The sequence below is a fragment of the Schistocerca piceifrons genome, chromosome 9, assembly GCF_021461385.2.
Source record: "Schistocerca piceifrons isolate TAMUIC-IGC-003096 chromosome 9, iqSchPice1.1, whole genome shotgun sequence".
NCBI classification, from domain to species: domain Eukaryota; kingdom Metazoa; phylum Arthropoda; class Insecta; order Orthoptera; family Acrididae; genus Schistocerca; species Schistocerca piceifrons.
This window is the reverse complement of record NC_060146.1, coordinates 218952329-218973253: the sequence shown is the minus strand read 5'-3', so window position 1 is coordinate 218973253 and position 20925 is coordinate 218952329. Positions and strand designations below refer to the sequence as shown.

The following is a 20925-nucleotide window of genomic DNA, read 5'->3' as shown; positions in this document are numbered from 1 at the left end:
CTGATTACGACGTTTCTGGATGCTGTAAATATTTTTAATTTTACCAAACACGCTTCGATAGATTTCAAAGGTACATGACTAGTTAATCTGATGTCTCCTTACAGCGCTACAGTGTGTGTGTCTGTGATACTGAAGTCATTGTTTACACACATACAGAACCTGCAGGAATAAGTACACTTGTGAGTAACTTCGCTTCGTAACTGCGAACAGCAATGTCCAGAGTTCTACTCCTTTGTGTTCACACGTTCTATAAAAAATATATAAGGATGGAGATACCATGGTACCATGTGTCGCAGGAGGAAAGTTCAAACAGAGCTGTAATCATCATTTCCTTTGGGTCTTTGTCCCACTACAACGCGGGGTCGGTCTTGTTACTTGACATTGTTAGTGTCAGAGGGTGGCCACATGCCCTTCCTGTTACCACCCCATGCCCCCCGGGACGGAAATAGTGTACTCCAGCTCTCTGCATCTAGTGTAAGCCATGAAATAGTGCGAACATTTTCAAATGTCTGTAAGTCGTGCAACTGAGGCTGAACGTGGGGACCAGCCCACTATTCACCTAGAGGGATGTGGAAAACCGCCTAAAAACCACATCCAAGCTGGCTGGCACACCAGCACTCGTCGTTCCGCCGGGCGGATTCGATCTAGGGCCGGCACACATACCCGAGTCCAGGAAGCAGTGCATTAGCACTCTCGGCTAACCTGGTGGGTTTCAAATAGAGCTATTATATATGAATGATAGGTATTTGGGGCAACTTTCTATGTCCTCTTTCAAAAGGTTATGGCTCCTGATGTATTTGGCACCTATTTCTATATCTCGTCAATTTCTTTTCCTTTTCTGCTAAAATATTCTACCCACACCACTCTCATTATCATGAAGCCAATTACAAATCTCTAAATAAATGCGTGATCCTTTTCATGACGTTCCTGAATTTAAAAAATTTAGTTACTGCCGGTGGACTTCAACCGGTGCAAAGTGTGTCCTGATACGGAGGTCGTCGTTGTCGTAACGGCGTAGAGAAATACAATTGACCGTTTACTTCAGGCTCGTCCGCTGAAATGGCGTGTCTGTGCCGTCGATTTGGAACCTTTATGACTAATTAGCGAAATGAATAGCCGTAGAACGGAAATTTAGACTCGTCAGGAATGGAGCAACAAAAACATTTATTAGCCTTTCAGTTCTTGCACCCAAATAACTCCACAGATGACACTGGCTTATTTCTTCAGTCGCCTTCTTAGAATACTTCTCCACACTTTAATGTACAGGAATCAATATCTCTTCAGCCAGAACACAACTCAAACTCAACTCCGTCAAGAACGTGACCAACCTGATACCCATATATCGAGAGTTAACCATATACTAAAGGCAAAGAATAAGTATGGCAAGGAGCGTTTATAACAGTACATCATCTACGATGACTTCCCCTACAGATGTAAAATTTTTTAGTTCCTTAAAGGAAAGCACAAGCTGGTTTCCATCTTCAGGTGCATATAATGTGCAACTCCATAAAAGTCGCATAGCAGCGGTTAAATTAGGCTAAAATAGTGCATTCCTGGTACATGAAATAAAACAGGAGAGCCTCTCAAATTCATTTTAACTTTGATGTGTGCCTGGCACGAACCTGATGGGTGCGTGCTCCACTGTGTTTGGAACGCCGCCTCTCTAACTTTATACGGATCCATGTTTGGCGCACCCTTAAGCCCAGAGCTTTGTCCTGTTCTGTGACAGGCCTTCCGGCAGGCCTAGAAATTGTTTGTGCCGTGTACCAGGGATGCAATATTTTAGCCTAATTTTCACCTTTATGGACTCACATTTTATACACACGCACAGGTACTGAAACCGGGTTGTGCTTTCCTTTCAAGAAATAAACAATTTTACGACTGTAGCGGATCTTATCACTGATGATAAATACCAACAGTTGTGGATGTGCCGAAAAGAGAACCATGTGTAACGGTACAGTTCCAATGTTCATTACTCTCTGCTGAGCAAGTTGCTTCACACTACTACTTAACTACGAGGGTGAATCAAATGAAAACCTTAAATTTGTAACAACAAATCGAAATTTCGCGCCGTTATCCTGTAAGTTGGTAAGCGTGCTACAAACAGCGTGCAGAATGGCCTGTAGGTGGCAGCATAGTGCAGATGCACACATACCGTCGCAGTATCAGTATAAAGATGGCCGCCCCACTTGCGATTTGCACCAGGGAAGAACAGCGTTCTGTTATTCGGTTTTTGCGTAGTGAAGGTGTGAAACCTTTTGAAATTCATCGACGAATGAAGTTTCAGGCTAGAGGGACTACCGTCACCAGTGCATCATACACAGATCTCCTAAAAAAATCATCTGTGGCCTGCAATCAAATCAAAGCGACGTGGATTGAAGTCAGCAGGTGTCCTTTTGCAACATGACAATGTAAGGCCCCACACTGCCCGTACAACAGTTGCAACAATGGCAGACCTGCAGTTCGAGTGTCTTCCTCATCCACCATACTCACCAGACCTAGCCCCAAGTGATTTCCATATGTTTGGACCACTCAAAGACGCAATGGGAGGACAGAAGTTCCGTTCTGATGAAGTACGCCACGCAGTGCATGAGTGGTTGCGCGGACTACCAAAAGAATTATTTTCTAAAGGAATTTACACACTTTGTAAGCGCTGGAGGACTTGCATTGAGCATGGCGGAGATTATGTTGAAAAGTGATACAGCTTTGTACCGCTTCTGCACAAAAAAAATATGCAGAAAATATTTAAGGTTTTCATTTGACTCAGCCTTGTATTATGAATGGTCGTTTTATATGAATATGTACGATAGAAGAGCTTGGTCACAACAGGGTATAATATACTTCTTCATGCTGACTCCACTGACAGTCAATGACTCAAAGTAAGTGGACAGAGCACTGACGTAGAACTTTAAAAGCTTATGACAGCGCAACCAACGCCGCCAACTTGCGTCAAACCGAACAAATGGCATGTTAGCAAACGCAGACCCACACCGAATAGGCGAAAATGAGCTTGCCAACTAAAATGTGTTTGTAATTGTCTGTTAAATTAGAACAACAAAAATTTTAGGCAATACTCGTGTGCATTAGTAAACTTGCCCGAATTTACGTAAAGTCTCTTTAAATTGTTATTGCAGACTTTCGGTACTATTCTATACAGTAGTTCAAATTTGTAATCGATTTGGGGCACTTATTTGAATTCTAAATCCGATGTAAGCGCCGGCCGCTGTGGTCGAGTGGTTCTAGACGCTTCAGTCCGGAACCACGCGGCTGCTACGGTTGCAGGTTCAAATCCTGCCTCGGTCATGGATGTGCGTGATGTCCTTAGTTTAGTTAGGTTTACGTAGTTCTAAGTCTAGGGGATTGATGACCTCAGATGTTAAGTCCCATAGTGCTTAGAGCCATTTGACCCATTCGATGTAAGTTCGCTGCTATAGAAGTTTACTGTTGAAATTACAAGGAATCGTCTGTTTCATATTTATTTACATCACTTTTAGGTAATTTCAAAGAATGATTGCCTATGGAAGTCGCGTGTTCCAAACGATACACATCGAACGTGTGATCCTACATCGTTCACGCGACCGTGGTGGCGGGCGTTATGAGAAGGTTTACGGTGATCACCGCAGCAATGACAAAAGAAGACCGCTACAAAAATACTTATAATTACAAGGGAGGTGACTTACCTTACTCGTTGTCGGTGTTGTCGTCATGTGAAAGGCCATGTGATGAGTACACTACGGGAACGATTCCATTTCTGCCATTAAATCGCGAACGTATGTAACTTAGAGCAACTAAGGGAACGACGGAAAATAGATAAAAATGAGGATCACCAATAATTTATCATAACGTATGATCGATGCAGGACCGCACGTTCGGTATATATAGTTTGAAACACGCGACTTCGATAGGCAATCATTCTTGGAAATTACCAATTATATATGACTGAATTAAAAGTTTATCGCTAAAATTTCGAGAACTGTTTATTTACATTTGTTGAATTGAGCTGTCGGTAAATGCTTACGAGGAACACATTTTCCAATTTTTAAAAATTTAATGTCAACAAACGACTGCAGGATACATAACCTACTGCGAGAAGTATTGAAGTTTAGTTTGTTAAGTATCCCTCACGAAACTCACATTGTCGAACCTTTAAACAGCGAACAACTTTTACTGTTTTCTGCGAGGCATTAAATATTCTGTCGAAACAGCATCTGTCGGTAAACGGAGCGTGATCAGTCGGTCAGCCTCATCTATAGCCGTTAACATTTGGCAGCAAGCACAGAACACCAAGGGATGATAGAAGACAGATGTTTTCATTGACATGCAGCTGGGATGTGATATCTTTGCAGTTGATTTGCGATTTTAGCAACACGAAATACAAAATGGCGCCTACCAATCTCGTCTATTTATTTAAATCATTTAAAATAATTCCGAGCATCCTAGCCGGTTACAGATGCACACACGACGGCATGAAAAATATGATATCAAATGAAATAGCGTCTGCTCATGAAATATAACAGCCAAGTAAAATTACTTACCATTTATGTCAAACAATATCTGCTCAATTCGTCTGGCTTGCAGCGTTACTCCAATGTAAACTTCTGCTAACATTAATCACTTGTCTTCACTTCCGTATTTCCTCGATATTCTAAACAAAAAATTCATTACCTAACAGTTATGACCGTTCTCCGGTTGAAAACTATTGAACTTCCCTTACACACAAAATCTCCGCCGTACACTGTGTAAGTGAGGAATGCCGGACTCCAAACAAAACCTTCAACTGTCTTACAGAAGTTCTCTTAATTAACTTTGTCCGTGAACTCTAACTGTTAATAAATATGAACTTGCATCATCTTTGTGCAAAATTAACTTTCAGATTCACATTTCCCATCTCCTCATGATTTAAAAATGTTTACAGAACTTTATCACGCATTGACATCAGAAAATTAGTTGCACGTGAGATTCCCCGCTAAGATCATTGCTCAGTAATAGCGGCGCTCTGTCACAGGAGAGTGCATGTTCCTGGTGCGCCACAGTATCGGGTATCTGTCGTGGAGGAACTGTACGAATGGTAGGGCGTTCCGCTCCTTTTCTTACACACTCTTCGTGACGGTGCCGTATATCGGTGACACTTCGAAATGCAAAGCAGCAGTCAAAAACGTTATTTGGCCTGCCATAATTATGTGTAACTTACTTTTTGGTTCCCCCGTATAAAATCCGTCAAATCTACATCTACATGGATACTCCGCAAATCACACTCAAGTATTTGTTTTGTAAATAAAAACGCCTTCTCTTGCTGGACTAAGTTTTATTTTCTCAGACGAGTTTCGGCTTTTTTCACTTTAAGGCATCATCAGTGGTACCTGTAATGATACAGTTATGATACACTTTTGTTTTGACATGTATTTATTCCTAAATTACAAAACATTTCACTGCTAGCTTTTTATGTAAATATCTGATTACGTACGGTTCTTCCTATTTTCAGTTGGAATCCGTGTTTCCTCTCATCTGGCCGCATGAAGGTCGCACTACAGCACTACTTACGAAACATAAGCATGTCTTTCGTGTTTCGAACATATTCCTTCCCACTTTCATTTTGTTTGCACTTTTTCTTTTGATGCATTATCAGTCTTGCGTCACAGTTATAGACGTGACACTAATGTAGACATAACTGCTTTGAGTTCACTGTTTAACTGTATCATTATAGGTCCCACTGATGATGCCTTAAAGTGAAAAAAAGGCCAAAAGCGCCTGGGAAAACAAAACACAGTGCAGCAAGAGAAGAAGGCGTTTTTGTTTACGAAACAAATATTTCTGTGTTTGCTGCAGAGGATGGCCACGCAAAGAAACTCGTCACACTTAAGTGTGCGGCAGAGGGTTCATCGAACCATCTTCACAACAGTTCTCTCTTATTCGACTCTCGAACAGCGCGCGGAAGACACGAACACCTGTATCTTCCCGTGCGGGCTCTGATTTCCTTCACTTCATTAGGAAAATCGTTTCTTCCCAGGCAGGTCAGCGTCAAGAAAATATTTTCACATTCGGAGGAGAAAGTTGGTGATTGAAGTTTCGTGGGAAGATCCCGCCGGAACGAAAAAACGAAAAACGCCTTTGTTTTAATGATGATCGCCCCATACCCTATTCCATGACGCCGGGCAGGTTCTAAGGGCGCCTTGCCACGGTTCGCGCGTCTCCCCCCCCCCCCTCCCCCCCGTCCGCGGTTCGAGTCCTCCCTAGGGCATGGTTGTGGGTGTTGTACTTAGCGTAAGTTAGTTTAAGTTGTGTGTAAGCCTAGGGACCGATGACCTCAGCAATTTGGTCCCATAGTAACTTACCACAAATTTCCAAAGAAAAAAAAGAAAGAAAGACCATGACGCACTCTCTTACGTTTGTTGCCAGAGTGTATGCCTTACGTTTAGAGTCACTTCACGTACTGGTTTTGCAACTGATTTTATCTTATTTTAATTCATGTGTAGTTTTATATGTAATGCTCTATTTTTGACAGATTATCCGATCATGGCACACGCCAAAACGCTTCATTTTGGATCAATGAAGTCATTTTGTGTTCAGTTAATGACTTACTGCCTTGCGACCTGCTCAGCTTTCTAGATTAGATTAGATTAGATTAATACTAGTTCCATGGATCATGAATACGATATTTCGTAATGATGTGGAACGAGTCGAATTTTCCAATACATGACATAATTAGGTTAATTTAACAACATACTTAAGTTAATATAACAACTTTATTTTTTGTGTTTTTTTGTTTTTCTTTATTTTTTATTTTTATTTTTATTTTTTTAAATTTTTTTTATATTTTTGTTTTGTTTTTTTTTCTTAATTTATATCTAAAAATTCCTCTATGGAGTTGAAGGAGTTGTCATTCAGAAATTCTTTTAATTTCTTCTTAAATACTTGTTGGTTATCTGTCAGACTTTTGATACTATTTGGTAAGTGACCAAAGACTTTAGTGCCAGTGTAATTCACCCCTTTCTGTGCCAAAGTTAGATTTAATCTTGAATAGTGAAGATTGTCCTTTCTCCTAGTATTGTAGTTATGCACACTGCTATTACTTTTGAATTGGGTTTGGTTGTTAATAACAAATTTCATAAGAGAGTATATGTACTGAGAAGCTACTGTGAATATCCCTAGATCCTTAAATAAATGTCTGCAGGATGATCTTGGGTGGACTCCAGCTATTATTCTGATTACACGCTTTTGTGCAATAAATACTTTATTCCTCAGTGATGAATTACCCCAAAATATGATGCCATATGAAAGCAATGAGTGAAAATAGGCGTAGTAAGCTAATTTACTAAGATGTTTATCACCAAAATTTGCAATGACCCTTATTGCATAAGTAGCTGAACTCAAACGTTTCAGCAGATCATCAATGTGTTTCTTCCAATTTAATCTCTCATCAATGGACATACCTAAAAATTTGGAATATTCTACCTTAGCTATATGCTTCTGATTAAGGTCTATATTTATTAATGGCGTCATACCATTCCCTGTACGGAACTGTATGTACTGTGTCTTATCAAAATTCAGTGAGAGTCCGTTTACAAGGAACCACTTAGTAATTTTCTGAAAGACAGTATTGACAATTTCATCAGTTAATTCTTGTTTCTCTGGTGTGATTACTATACTTGTATCATCAGCAAAGAGAACTAACTTTGCCTCTTCATGACTATAGAATGGTAAGTCATTAATATATAATAAGAACAACAAAGGACCCAAGACTGACCCTTGTGGAACCCCATTCTTGATAGTTCCCCAGTTTGAGGAATGTGCTGATTTTTGCATGTTACGAGAGCTACTTATTTCAACTTTCTGCACTCTTCCAGTTAGGTACGAATTAAACCATTTGTGCACTGTCCCACTCATGCCACAATACTTGAGCTTGTCTAGCAGAATTTCATGATTTACACAATCAAAAGCCTTTGAGAGATCACAAAAAATCCCAATGGGTGGTGTTCGGTTATTCAGATCATTCAAAATTTGACTGGTGAAAGCATATATAGCATTTTCTGTTGAAAAACCTTTCTGGAAACCAAACTGACATTTTGTTAGTACTTCATTTTTACAGATATGTGAAGCTACTCTTGAATACATTACTTTCTCAAAAATTTTGGATAAAGCTGTTAGAAGGGAGATTGGACGGTAATTGTTGACATCAGATCTATCCCCCTTTTTATGCAAAGGTATAACAATAGCATATTTCAGTCTATCAGGGAAAATGCCCTGGTCCAGAGAGCTATTACACAGGTGGCTGAGAATCTTACTTATCTGTTGAGAGCAAGCTTTTAGTATTTTGCTGGAAATGCCATCAATTCCATGTGAGTTTTTGCTTTTAAGCAAGTTTATTATTTTCCTAATTTCAGAGGGAGAAGTGGGTGAGATTTCAATTGTATCAAATTGCATAGGTATGGCCTCTTCCATTAACAGCCTAGCATCTTCTAATGAACATCTGGATCCTACTATATCCACAATATTTAGAAAATGATTATTAAAAATATTTTCAACTTCTGACTTTTTGTTCGTAAAGCTTTCATTCAATTTGATGGTAATACTGTCTTCCTCTGCTCTTGGTTGACCTGTTTCTCCTTTAATAATATTCCAAATTGTTTTAATTTCACTATCAGAGTTGCTGATTTCAGACATGATACACATACTCCTGGATTTTTTAATAACTTTTCTTAATATAACACAGTAGTTTTTATAATTTTCGATAGTTTCTGGGTCACTACTCTTTCTTGCTGTCAGATACATTTCCCTTTTCCGGTTACAAGATATTTTTATACCCTTAGTAAGCCATGGTTTGTTACAAGGTTTCTTACGAGTATATTTAACTATTCTCTTGGGGAAGCAGTTTTCAAATGCATTTACAAAAATGTCATGAAATAAATTATATTTTAAATTGGCATCAGGTTCACGGTACACCTCATCCCAGTCTAACTGCTGTAGGCTTTCCCTGAAATTTGCAATTGTTAAATCGTTGACTGAACGTACTACTTTGGAGGACTGTTTAGTATTGCTGAATGGAGCTATGTCATATATTGTAACTAGCTGTGCACCATGATCAGAAAGACCATTCTCAACAGGCTGAGCATTTATCTGGTTAAACTTATCTTGGTCTATAAAGAAGTTATCTATCAGTGAGCTGCTATCCTTTACCACCCGAGTAGGAAAATCAATAACGGGTGTCAAATTGAAAGAACCGGGTAATACTTCAAGGTCATTTTTCCTATTACCCTCTTTCAGAGAATCTACATTGAAGTCCCTACAAATAATAATTTGCTTCCCCCTGTCTGACAGATAGCACAACAAGGAGTCCAAATTTTTCAGAAATAGATGAAAATTTCCTGATGGGGACCTATATACAGTTACAATTATATATGTGCCTTTATTTAATTTAAGCTCACAGGCACATGCTTCTATATGTTTCTCTACACAAAACTTTTTTGTTTCTATACTTTTTGCACAATGATAACTTTTGACATATATGGCAACTCCTCCTTTCTCCATATTTTCTCTCATTACATGTGCAGAGAGCTTATAACCACTTACATTTACCTTATCCATATCAGTAACAATGTGATGCTCAGACAGGCATAGTATATCTATTTCATTCTCAGCTTCTAAATCTTCTAAACAAACCAGAAGCTCATCTACTTTATTCTTTAAACTCCCAATATTTTGATGAAATATACTTACATTATTTGTAATTATACTTTTATGAGAACCTTTCCTTATTCTAACATTTGCAGTACTCTCCTGTCTGAGTTTCTCATTGTGCTTAGGCCTAGTTCCTTTACCAAGACTACATTATGTGCGACAGCTTCATCTACCTTCTGCTGACGGAGCTATGCAGATCCAAGCGTTTCCCAGAAGATCGTGTGCGTAAATACAGTGAGCCGCTACAGTTCCCTCTGAAGAGTCCACAGTAATTTTCAGTTCTGCTAATGTATTTACTGCTGCGTTGTATGTACTGAAGTTTAGTTTATGCTTTTTTTTAAAAAAAAAAAAAAAAAGAAGGAAGTAATCTAATAGCACGCAGTCGTCTAGCAGTGGTTGCTGAGCAGTTGCATGCTTGCACAGCCACTTCACTTTCTGATTATAATATTTTTACTGACATACTTTTGTGCGTCTTTTTTTTTCTTCTTGCAGTGTGCTGGCGAGTTGGGCCTGCCGTTCTCAACCATTTCCGAGTGCGCAAACGGTACAGCTGGTAGCGAACTGCTGAGGGCATACGGGAACACCACGAAAGACCTGAGCCCTCCGCTGACAAGTGTACCGACAGTCACACTGAACGGGATGAGTCGAACAAAGTACAACACGGTCTGTTCCAGTATCACTCTATGTGAAGAGAAAAGTGTTCCTTAAATCATTGTTTCTATTAATGCTGGCATTTAGTAAAGCTAATAAAGTTGCCCGTCAAATTCATTCGAGATAGCACAAAAATGTTCTTATTTCTTAACACTTTGTCTCCTTATCTCCCATTGAATATTATGTTTTCCATCAGTCTTCAAATCCACATCTCAGACAACATCTTCTTTCATTGTAATTTATCTATAACATACATTGCAACAATTCCTAAAATTGAGTGCATTGTCAAGATGTGTATATAACTGTGACCGTGGTCATATCAGTAGTAATAGGGCAATTTTTACGTCGTTGTGGTGAGTAGTGGATGTAACAAGGTGCAGTTTGCCTGACATGAATAAATGAAAAACATTAAAAGGATATCCTTCTTGATCACTTTATAAATGATCAAGAAGTAAAAATCTGCCTCAACATTGTATTCATGGACAAAATACAGTCTAGTAAAATAGGATGCTTAACACCCTGTAATATGTTGTTCTCAGCTGTCATTTTAATACTTTGTCATAATTTACAGTCTGTCACTTGTTTTATGATGATAACTAGTAGCAATTTTGTCTTGGCATGTATTTGTGTTTTGATAGACATGTTCCTAGGTTAAAATGCTGCTTGAAACTGAAGTTGAAAAGGTTAGGTACTTAGGAAATTCAGGAATAGGACTAGGTCTAATCACTACTCTTTCTTTATTGATACAAAAACAGTGGCAGTTCTTCTTCATTTCTTTTTACAATTAGTTTTCCAGAGCCGTTTTCCTTCCTGCATGCTTCTCCCCAGATGGCTCTACAATCTTCAGAAGAGAGACATCCGTACACGTTCGTCTGTCATGCTCTTCTCTCTGAACTAGTAGCGCTCATTGTAAGGATATTCTGGATGGTTTGCCATTCTGTAATTCAAGATCAAAGAACATAAAACACAACAGACTAGATGAAATGTTTTATTGACTGGGAGAAGGTAGGGCATCCCGAGTAATCAGTGTACATCTCTACACGGGAAGTGTCATCACATAAATCTCGGCAAGGCTGTATAGTTCTGCTGGTGTAGACCGGTGGGTTCATCCCTTCCAGATGCACAGTCTGAGTTTCACCTACATACAGCCGCCACATTACTTTTGAGTGTAACATCAGAGAACTGGCGTTTCTGTGGTGTCTTACAAAAACAGAACAATAGAATTTAGAGCACAGTTATGCCATCAACTTTGTGTTAAACTTAGGGAATCCACATGTGCGACATTTGAAAAGTTGAAACAGGCCTACGAGAAACATTCTTTATCAAGATTAAAAGTTTTTCACTGGTGCAAGCCATTTTTGGAACGCTAGCTCATGTTGATGATGAACCTCACTCACGGAGACCTTCAGCTTAAAAAAATCAACAAAAATGTCAAATGTGTATGTGCTCTTGTGAGAGTGTGCCTCCAGGACAAACAGTCAACCAAGTGGTTCACAAAGATGTCCTCAAAGGGCTCAGGAAAAGAGTGACTCAAATGAGACTGGACACTGCAGACAAGTGGATGCTGTTTTATGATAATGCCCCATGTTACAGGGCCACTTCCATCACAGAATTTTTTACCTCAAAAGGCATTCCTGTTTTTCCACAGCCCCTCTATTCATCTTATCTGAGTCCTTATGGCGTTTTTCTTTTCCCAAAACTGAAAAATCTCTTAAAATGTTATCACTGTGGGACTCTGAAGGACATACAAAAGAATGTCACCGACATGTTAAACGCCATATGAGCTAAAGCCTTCCGGCACTGCTACCGAGCCTGGCAATGACTGCACTGGTGTATAGCCGCCAAAGGGAACTAACTTGAAGGCGACAATATTGTTGCTCAAAAAAAAAATGAAATCATTGGTAGATAAAAAATCAGTATCATTACTCTTCTCACACACCTCATAGTCTACACTTAGGGGCAGTTTCCTCTATGCCCATCATGTGCAGGTTTTTCCTTCTAGAGCTCATGGCCAGTCATTGGTCCTATCATGAGCTTAATCTGTCCGCTGTTCAAATTCAGGATTATAGAAGCATGGCTTTGGCAACATTAGCTTGCCACATTTTCGTTTCTGGAGAGTGGGCCAATATTCTACATGTTGTATCCTGATCCAGCTACGTAGTTTTTATTTTACCATTGCTATAGTGGTAGTTAGAATAGGTTCCTGTCCAATAAATGGAGTATCTTGCCTCACTGGACAGTCTAGCAGCTTGTCTATTGCCATTGATTCCTGAGTGACCAGGCACCCACAGCAGGTTTACCCTGTTACTTTTCTCTTGTCTCAAAAGATCTTCATACCATTCTGCAATGAAAGTTTGATCTTTTTTCAGGGGCTGAAATGACTTCAGAGCTGCTTGGCTGTCTGAATAATGCAGGCGCTACGATTCTCATAGCACCTACACAAATTCTCCTCCGTACATGCTCTGATAGTGAATATTCCTGCCTGGTATACTGTGGCTAGGAAGAATGCTCTCTGGTCTAGGATGTAACCTGTATACTTTAGCCTCAGTGTCTTTGTCTGTTTTCAGCCAGTCGGTAAACCAGACTGTCATCTGTAAGGTGTAGTGGTTTCGTCATCCTCTGCTCCCTCCCTCCAATTGTTATATTGAAAGGTTTATTAAGGCAGCTGGAAGTTTCTGTATGATCACCTGGAATTTCCCTGACCATTCCTATATTTACCACACTCACTATACCAGAATAAATTTCTGGATATCGTAAGAGGCTCCAGTTATTGCCAGTTATAGCTAAGCAGGGGAGTCTCTGCACTTTGTCAAGCTCCTTATCAGCCCTCTTCTGTTCTACTTTATTTCACCATACTGTAGGCCCATAAATTATCACAGGTCTTATTACAGTTGTGTATATCCAGCACACGCTCCTGAGGTTTACACCACATTGTTTACCACAGGCCCTTCTAGTGCTCAGAAGAGTACTTTTTACCTTGCAACATATTTCTGATGTGAGGGGTCAATGACGGTTTAGCATCCAGGGTTATCCCCAGATATCCCACTACTCTGTCTACTGCTATGGTTTCATCGAGGATCTGAGATTCCAGTATGTATGTTGTTTATGCTTTGACATAAATGGTACTACAACAGTTTTCTTGGGACTGACATTTAGATCCTGTTTTATGCACCAGTTTTCCGCAAGGTGTGCACAGTGTGCCACTGTTCTAAGAGTACCAGCAAATCTTTCAACTGTTACCATGACTAAGCCATCTGTGTATCCTTGGCAAAAGTAGCCTCAACTCTTTAATGAGTTTATTCACCACTGGGTTCCACAGCAGTGGGGACAGAACTGCTTTTTGCAGACATCCCCTGATGGTACTGATAAACATTTTTTCATTCATGATGCTGGCTTCTACCTTTCTTCTATGCAGCATGGTCTTAATCCATCTGTCATGTTCTTCAATGCTCTAACCATAGATTCTGAGGCTGTATCACTAAAAGACTCTTCGATATCTAGGAAGATGTAGAGAGCTGTTTGGTGAAAGTGTGGAGCTTTTTTCACACTCACAAGAAGCTGGTGAAGTGCTGTTTCACGTGATTTGCCAAGTCAATGTGCATTTTGGTTTACATGCAGAGGAACCTCAGTTAACCTCTTCTCCCCTAACCTGTTTTTCTAGTGTCTTTAGAAGAAAAGAGGACGTACTGTTTGGTCTCACATCCTTAGCCTTGGTCTGATCAGTGCTCTCTGAATCAGGAATTAGGACAACCCTCACTCTCCTCCAAGCATTAGGAATGGTTCATGTCACTAAGTTGACCCTAAATAGTCAACATAGGAAATTAATTAAACCCTCTCCTTGTTACAGTACAGCTGGAAAGATTCCATCGGGGAGTGGTGACTTGCATCACTGAAAGGTTCCCAATTCCCACTGGACTTTTTTGAAAATGACACTTTCTCTGGCAGATTCCCAGTTTTCCCTTTGATTTTGTGTACACCACTGTTTCTCAGAGACTAACTCCTGTTCTGAGAGATCTGCCAGAGTGCACAAAGGAAGTGTGTCTCGAGGAGCACGTCCAGCATCTCCCTCGCCATCCTCGTGTTCTCACCGTCCTCCTTCCTTAGAGTAGCTCCTGGATTAGTCAGCATTCTAGTGAGGATTTTAAGAAGTCTAGCGCAAATAGCTGTACCTTTCACTTCCCCAGAGAACACCTGCCACGAAGACAAGCTTCTCTCACTCGATCGCAAGATTTTATTTAGCAAGGGCCGACCGATATTTTATCTGTTGTCCTTTCTTCCTTTTAGTTAAACAGTCTTCTTACCTGCTTCCTTCACAATTCTTTATTGTTGTTCCACCAAGGTAAATCTTTGTTTCTGAACTTCTTGGTGATTGGGCAGTTTTCTAAATGTGAGGTCGCAATGGCAGATGCCACTGGACCTGCCATTTCCTCAACCTCTGTCCAAACAAGCCTCGAAAGGCACAATGGCACCGACTGACCACCGCGTCAGCCTTGATCGATAGGTGTCAGTTGGTGTGGATATGGAGGGGCAGGTGGTCAGCACAACACTTTCCTGGCCGTTCTTGGATTTGTGTCAGGAATTTCCTCAGTCTATTGGGTTTCTTATTGGAGTTTTGACCTCAGATAAGCATGAATTAAAGTCCTTCCTGTATTGGTCCTTGTGCATTTTCCTAGGATTCCTGTAGACTATAGTCTGTTTAACACCCATTTCGACTTCAAACTTAATTTACATGTGATCTAAGGATTCACCTTTCGAGAAACATTGAACTGGACAACATCTTGAACATACAGAGAGATGTAAATGCTAATAGTTTACTACAAATATTGTTAGTAATGGAGCCAATTTGTTGTACCTATAATTTCTAAAGTTATAAAATTTAGTTGTAATATTGTGTTAAAACAAAAATAAGAAAGAAAAGCTTATTTGTAATGTATAGATTTGACGTTTAACATGAAATGAATTTTTAAATGAACGTTTACAAGCAATGTATTAATTTCAATTCAAAGTTCAGATAAGAAACAGAGAGAAAGAATATTGAAGAAAATGTCCAACAATAACATGGTCACTGTTTTATATTTATGAATGCATATTTTATGTTGTTCTTTGCTGCTTCCCTTCTGTCCTTCAGAAAATTTGTGAAGTCACCACATCTTTCACAAAAGTTCACTTTTATTTTAAGTTCCCTTTTCACTAAGGTCGTGGGCATCCAATTTCTTTCTGATCACTGGTTCTTTGTCTTACTGAAGATTCTCTCAGCAAATGAGTCACTGGTAGGAATTGAAAATATGAATGATGTAAGCTTAAGCAATTGCAAATGGGTTAAGTCAACTATGGTCTGCTGCTTACAGAAACCTGCGAAAATCTGGTCTTCTGGTTTACCTTTATCACGTCTAGCATAAGCATTCCGCAAAACACAGAACTTGTTGTATATCTGATTTTCATCCAGGTTGAGATTCAATTTGTTGTAACCTTCAAAACATGCTGCCATTGCAGATGAAACACTTCTTGTTCTTTAAACAAAAAACTTGCAAGCAGACTAAACACAGTGTTCTCAGAAAAGTCATAGTTTTAACACAAATGATCAATGAAATGTGACAAGAAAGATTATGCATCATTTTCAAAGGTATTTTCTCCAGGCTTTCATGGACTTTCTTTTCTAAGAATTTATTTTGTTTCCTGCTCTCTAGCTTGCAAGTATATTGCAGAAAGCAAAAAGTTCCCTTATTCTGTCCAACACAATGAAAGTAACTGAGTTGTTTTACAGTTTTCTAACACCAGTTTCAAACAAGGGCAACGTGTGCTGCAGAAAGCAAAATGTAATTCAGGAATTGGATTTTCAGTTTCTTCAGCATCATGCTCCCCATTTGATGTCACAAACTGCCAAAGCGATCTTCAAGAATCCTTCTTGCATATTACTTTGATGGAATAGCAGAAGTATACAGGTCTGTCAACTGTAGGAAGTAGCAACAGCCAGCTTGTATGGACATTTTGTAATATTTACTTAAATTCCACTTCCACAAACTCTGGAAATTCTCTCAGTGACTGAACATTTGATGCAGAAGAGCCAACTCATTGTAGATTTTGAGAACTAAAGCCTATACATCATAATGATGTGTGTTAAGATCATGTTTTATAGTAGTATTTATGACCTAGCAGTTGCAATTAACCATCAAAATCGATGGATTTCCATTTTTCAATAAGACAAAAACTGAACTGGTTTTGCCGTAGTTTTCTGATGCAATGTCAGCACTGTATGCACTTACTTACTCAGATGAAAGCCATTATATATTGTAATGTTCAGAATTGCATGGAAAATATCTGCACATTTCTTTGGCATCTCCATAAAAATTTAGCAATCTCTGATGTATCTTGTTGTTAACATCAAACTACTGAACTGTGCATGGAAAAGCTTTAGTATTTCCTCAGTCTGAAGTATTTGAAGACACAGAAAAATAGGCTTTATGAAGATCGCCTATGACTACATCTTGAATGTGTGGGACAGGTACGTTTTCTGAGATAGCCATTGCTTAAGTTCTTCCACACAAAATTTCAGGTGGAATATTACTGTCTGGAAACAAGAAATGATACAATTTCATTTCATACAGCAATGAGACTTGTACCTAAGGTCACACTTTACACTGTGGTAACCAGGTGCAACTTCAGAATGTGTTACACCATCTTCTTCACACATATGTTTCTTCCAAAGAAAGTTGTGACTGTTGTATTTTTATGATTCTTCTGTTGTGCCAGGATGAGTTTTGTGTTTTCTGATGACTATCTTATCTTCCTTCAAATTTTATCTAAAACATGGAGGGGCAAATGAAACACTTTATTGTGAAGTCATTTGCTTTCATCAACGACATGGAAAAATCTTTGTTTTCTAACCAGTCTTTCTTCAAAGCCATATGTTTTTTAACTTTCTGCTGCAGAACAGATGAAGTTGATGAACTGTCTTCATTATTAGAGAAAGGCCGAAATATCTTTTTCACTTTTTCAAATACCAATCCTTCCTAATCCTAAAACGTTCAAACTGGATGGAAAATGTGGTGGCAATTTAACTACCCGATAATCCCTAATTTTACATGCAAATGTGTATTTTGAATCATCTATAGGGATTTTTTTCTCTTCATTGGCACGATTCACAAAATCTGTACAAGGTAGGATCCTGGACAGTACTTTAAATTACAGGGCAATGCTGCTCAACACTAGGTGGGTAGCCAGGCTACTGTGGCCAGATGAGGGTGTCCACATTGCCACACATCATTGTTTGACATAACTACCCATTAGAGTAGACCCAAAAGTTAAAAGTTATGTCCATTGTTTCTTCCCTTCTTCTGTTCCTGAAGATTTCCAAATTATTCTCTAGTAGAAACTCAAGTAGGTGCTCAGCTGTTGGCATCACTGTTTACCAACACCAGGTTGTGGCCACTGACATCAGAACCAAACAATAGTCGTTCATCCTGCTTGAGCAGCTGTCTACCAGTCTCCTCACTTCCTGGAAAGGAGTTCTGTCCTCGGAAGGAAGGAAAGTTGAGGCCAATATGATTTCCCTCATACTTTCTTCCTCACATTGTTTCATCCTGATGGTCACCAAATCCCTGGAGCAAAGCCTTCCACTGATATGAATGAAATTCCATTTTTGACATAAATGCATGTTCTAGGGTTTCTTAAGATTTCTAGCATAAATCAACTTATCTCTAGTTTCCCAAGGCCTGAAATGTCACCTTTATATAGAAAGGGTTTCTTGATTAGAGCCATGTCCACCTCCTGTCTTTCCAGATGACAACACCAAGTGGCAGCTGCCCCTTTACTGTGTTGCACGTTTATCTGCAACATCAGCAGTGTCAAACTTGCCATCACAGTTGCTTCCGATGTCTCTGATTATCCTGACAGCAACCTGTGAGAACCCTAGGTACAATTTCAGGTCCTGTTCTCACATTGTCACCAGGGATTATTAGCTGACTTTCACAACAAGCATTGACCATCCGATATAACCTTTCACACGATTACCCTGTGGTCCTTGTCGAGACCTTTTGGTTCTACACCACTTTTGTCAAGCAGAGTCCTGAAGAGCTCAGCTGCTGTCTTGACCAGCAACATGTGCCTCCTGCCATGGAGATATCATAGGCACCATCTCCTTAAGCAGATCCATTGTTTCCATCCTCTCGCCAACCGAGATACAGGCACCTTTGTCCAGACAGATTGACCTGAATTTGGATCCTGGACTTGTGTCCCCACCAACTGTCCCGGAGACATCCACTTGAAAAAGCTCCATCTCCTGTGAGGTAATGCTGACCAGTGAATGTCCCTGTTGGATAACCACCCTTCTGAAAACAGAGACTGCAGTAGTATAGGAGTGTTTCCATATTTCTCTGAGAAATGGGAGTATTAGACTCCTCCCCTGTTCACTTGTTCCCCGTCATAGAGGCAGAAGGGGTCTGATTACCTCCTTCACTCTGAGGAAGTCTTTTTTTGGAGCTCCTAGTTTCAAGACCTTTTAATTCCCTCTATTTACGTTTAGGAAGCCATTCTTTACCTTCCTTTTCTGATTGTTCTTTGAGAAATTCCTCCTCTGTGACCCAGACAAGGATCTGATCCAGAACTGGTCCAAATTCTCAGTGACCGCTTCCACTTCTTCGACTGGTCTGTCACCTGATCCATTTGTGGAAACAGCTTCCATCATAGGTTTCAGCTCCAGTGTCTGTACGTTTGAGGCCTCTTCATTCATTGTGTTTTATTTCATGTTATCCATTATGGTCCTATGAGAATTGGGGATTTATTTGTTTGACACCACAGAATCCCACACGCTGCAAGCCTAATTACACAGGGAAGTCACCCAGCATCTCTGAGGTTCCATTAATGATACATCTTCCCACATGCCACACACTCTAAATATGCATTGAATCACACCTTGGGTTTTCTATCAAGGGAATTGGGGAATGCCGTGGGAGTGGACATGGGGGAGATTGTGGAGAAAGGGGGGGGGGGTGTTTTGGGACTCTCTCATCCAGTTCATCTGCTGAGGATCATCCAGGAAACACTGGCAGTAGCTGTGGTACTACAAGTATTAAACTTCAGCTCTTGCAAACATGCAAGTGTCTCTGCATGCACAGACAATGCTTCTACAAGATAATGTCTCCAGAGAGGGAATATCAGATAAGGTGAGTCATTTCTCCATCTAGTATCATATTTGAGAATGTTTCTGTTATGCTCTACTTGTGATTTCCTGTTGACAAAAACTTCACAGTGGTGTATATGTACTGTGATACTATTGCCAATATGCCAAACTGGTTGTATACTTCAAGAAGAAAGAGTAACCTGTTCAAGATTTAACTAATAACCAAAATTTTGATGTTGTAACTCGGTGTCTTCATCATGTGTTTCCTGAGACTGGTCACTTTGTTGACCAGCCCACTGTCACTGCTTCTTGTCATGGTATCCATTGCGAGACATTCCCCATTCTGTCTGCGATGATGTTGCGAATGTGAATGCAATATGTCTTAAATTGGTGAAAGCACCACAATAATGGACATAAGGTGTAAGGAACACCAGAGGTAAGTTCTGCAGAAATTTTTATGAAGTCTCAGACGGTGTTCAGGAAAGATAGATTAGGCAGAATTGGTGGTGGAGTGTTTGTGTCTGTCAGTAGTGGTGTATCTTGTAGTGAAGTCGAAGTAGATACTCCGTGCGAATTGGTATGGGTGGAGGTTATACTTAACAGCCGAACTAAGTTAATAATTGGCTCCTTCTACCAACCTCCATACTCCGATGATATAGTTGCTGAACAGTTCAGAGAAAATTTGAGTTTCATAACAAATAAATACCCCACTCATACGGTTATAGTTGGTGGGGACTTCAACCTTCCCTCGATATGTTGGCAAAAATACTTGTTCAAAACCGGTGGTAGGCAGAAAACATCTTCCGAGATTGTCCTAAATGCTTTCTCTGAAAATTATTTCGAGCAGTTAGTCCACGAACCCACGCAAATTGTAAATGGTTGCAAAAACACACTTGACCTCTTAACCACAAACAATCCAGAGCTAATAGAGAGCATCATTACTGATACAGGGATTAGTGATCACAAGGTCATTGTAGCTAGGCTCAATACCGTTTCTTCCAAATCCACCAGAAACAAACACAAAATAATTTTATTTAAAAAAGCAGATAAAGCGTCACTAGAAGCCTTCCTAAGAGACAATCTCCATTCCTTCCGAACTGACTATGCAACTGTAGATGAGATGTGGCTCAAATTCAAAGAAATAATAGCAACAGCATTTGAGAGGTTCATACCTCATAAATTGGTAAGAGATGGAACTGATCCCCCATGGTACACAAAACAGGTCCGAACGCTGTTGCAGAGGCAACGGAAAAAGCATGCAAAGTTCAGAAGAATGCGAAATCCTGAAGGTTGGCTAAAATTTACAGATGCGCAAAATTTGGTACAGACTTCAATGCGAGATGCCTTTAATAGGTTCCACAATGAAACATTGTCTCGAAATTTGGTAGAAAATCTGAAGAAATTCTGGTCGTATGTAAAGTACACAAGTGGCAAGACACAGTCAATACCTTCACTGTGCAGTGCCAATGGTACTGTTACCG

At 39.8% G+C, this 20925-nt stretch overlaps 1 protein-coding gene across 1 annotated transcript in view; it reads right to left on the bottom strand.

Annotated features, from left to right (window-relative positions):
* Nucleotides 1-11125: 11125 nt before the first annotated feature.
* Nucleotides 11126-20925, bottom strand: part of LOC124717303 (1,5-anhydro-D-fructose reductase-like) — a 78804-nt gene continuing 69004 nt past the window's right edge. The window contains exon 7 of the mRNA XM_047244129.1: nt 11126-11263. Coding sequence (XP_047100085.1) covers nt 11221-11263 — 43 coding nt within the window. The 3' untranslated portion in view covers nt 11126-11220. The remainder of the gene's footprint in view (nt 11264-20925) is intronic.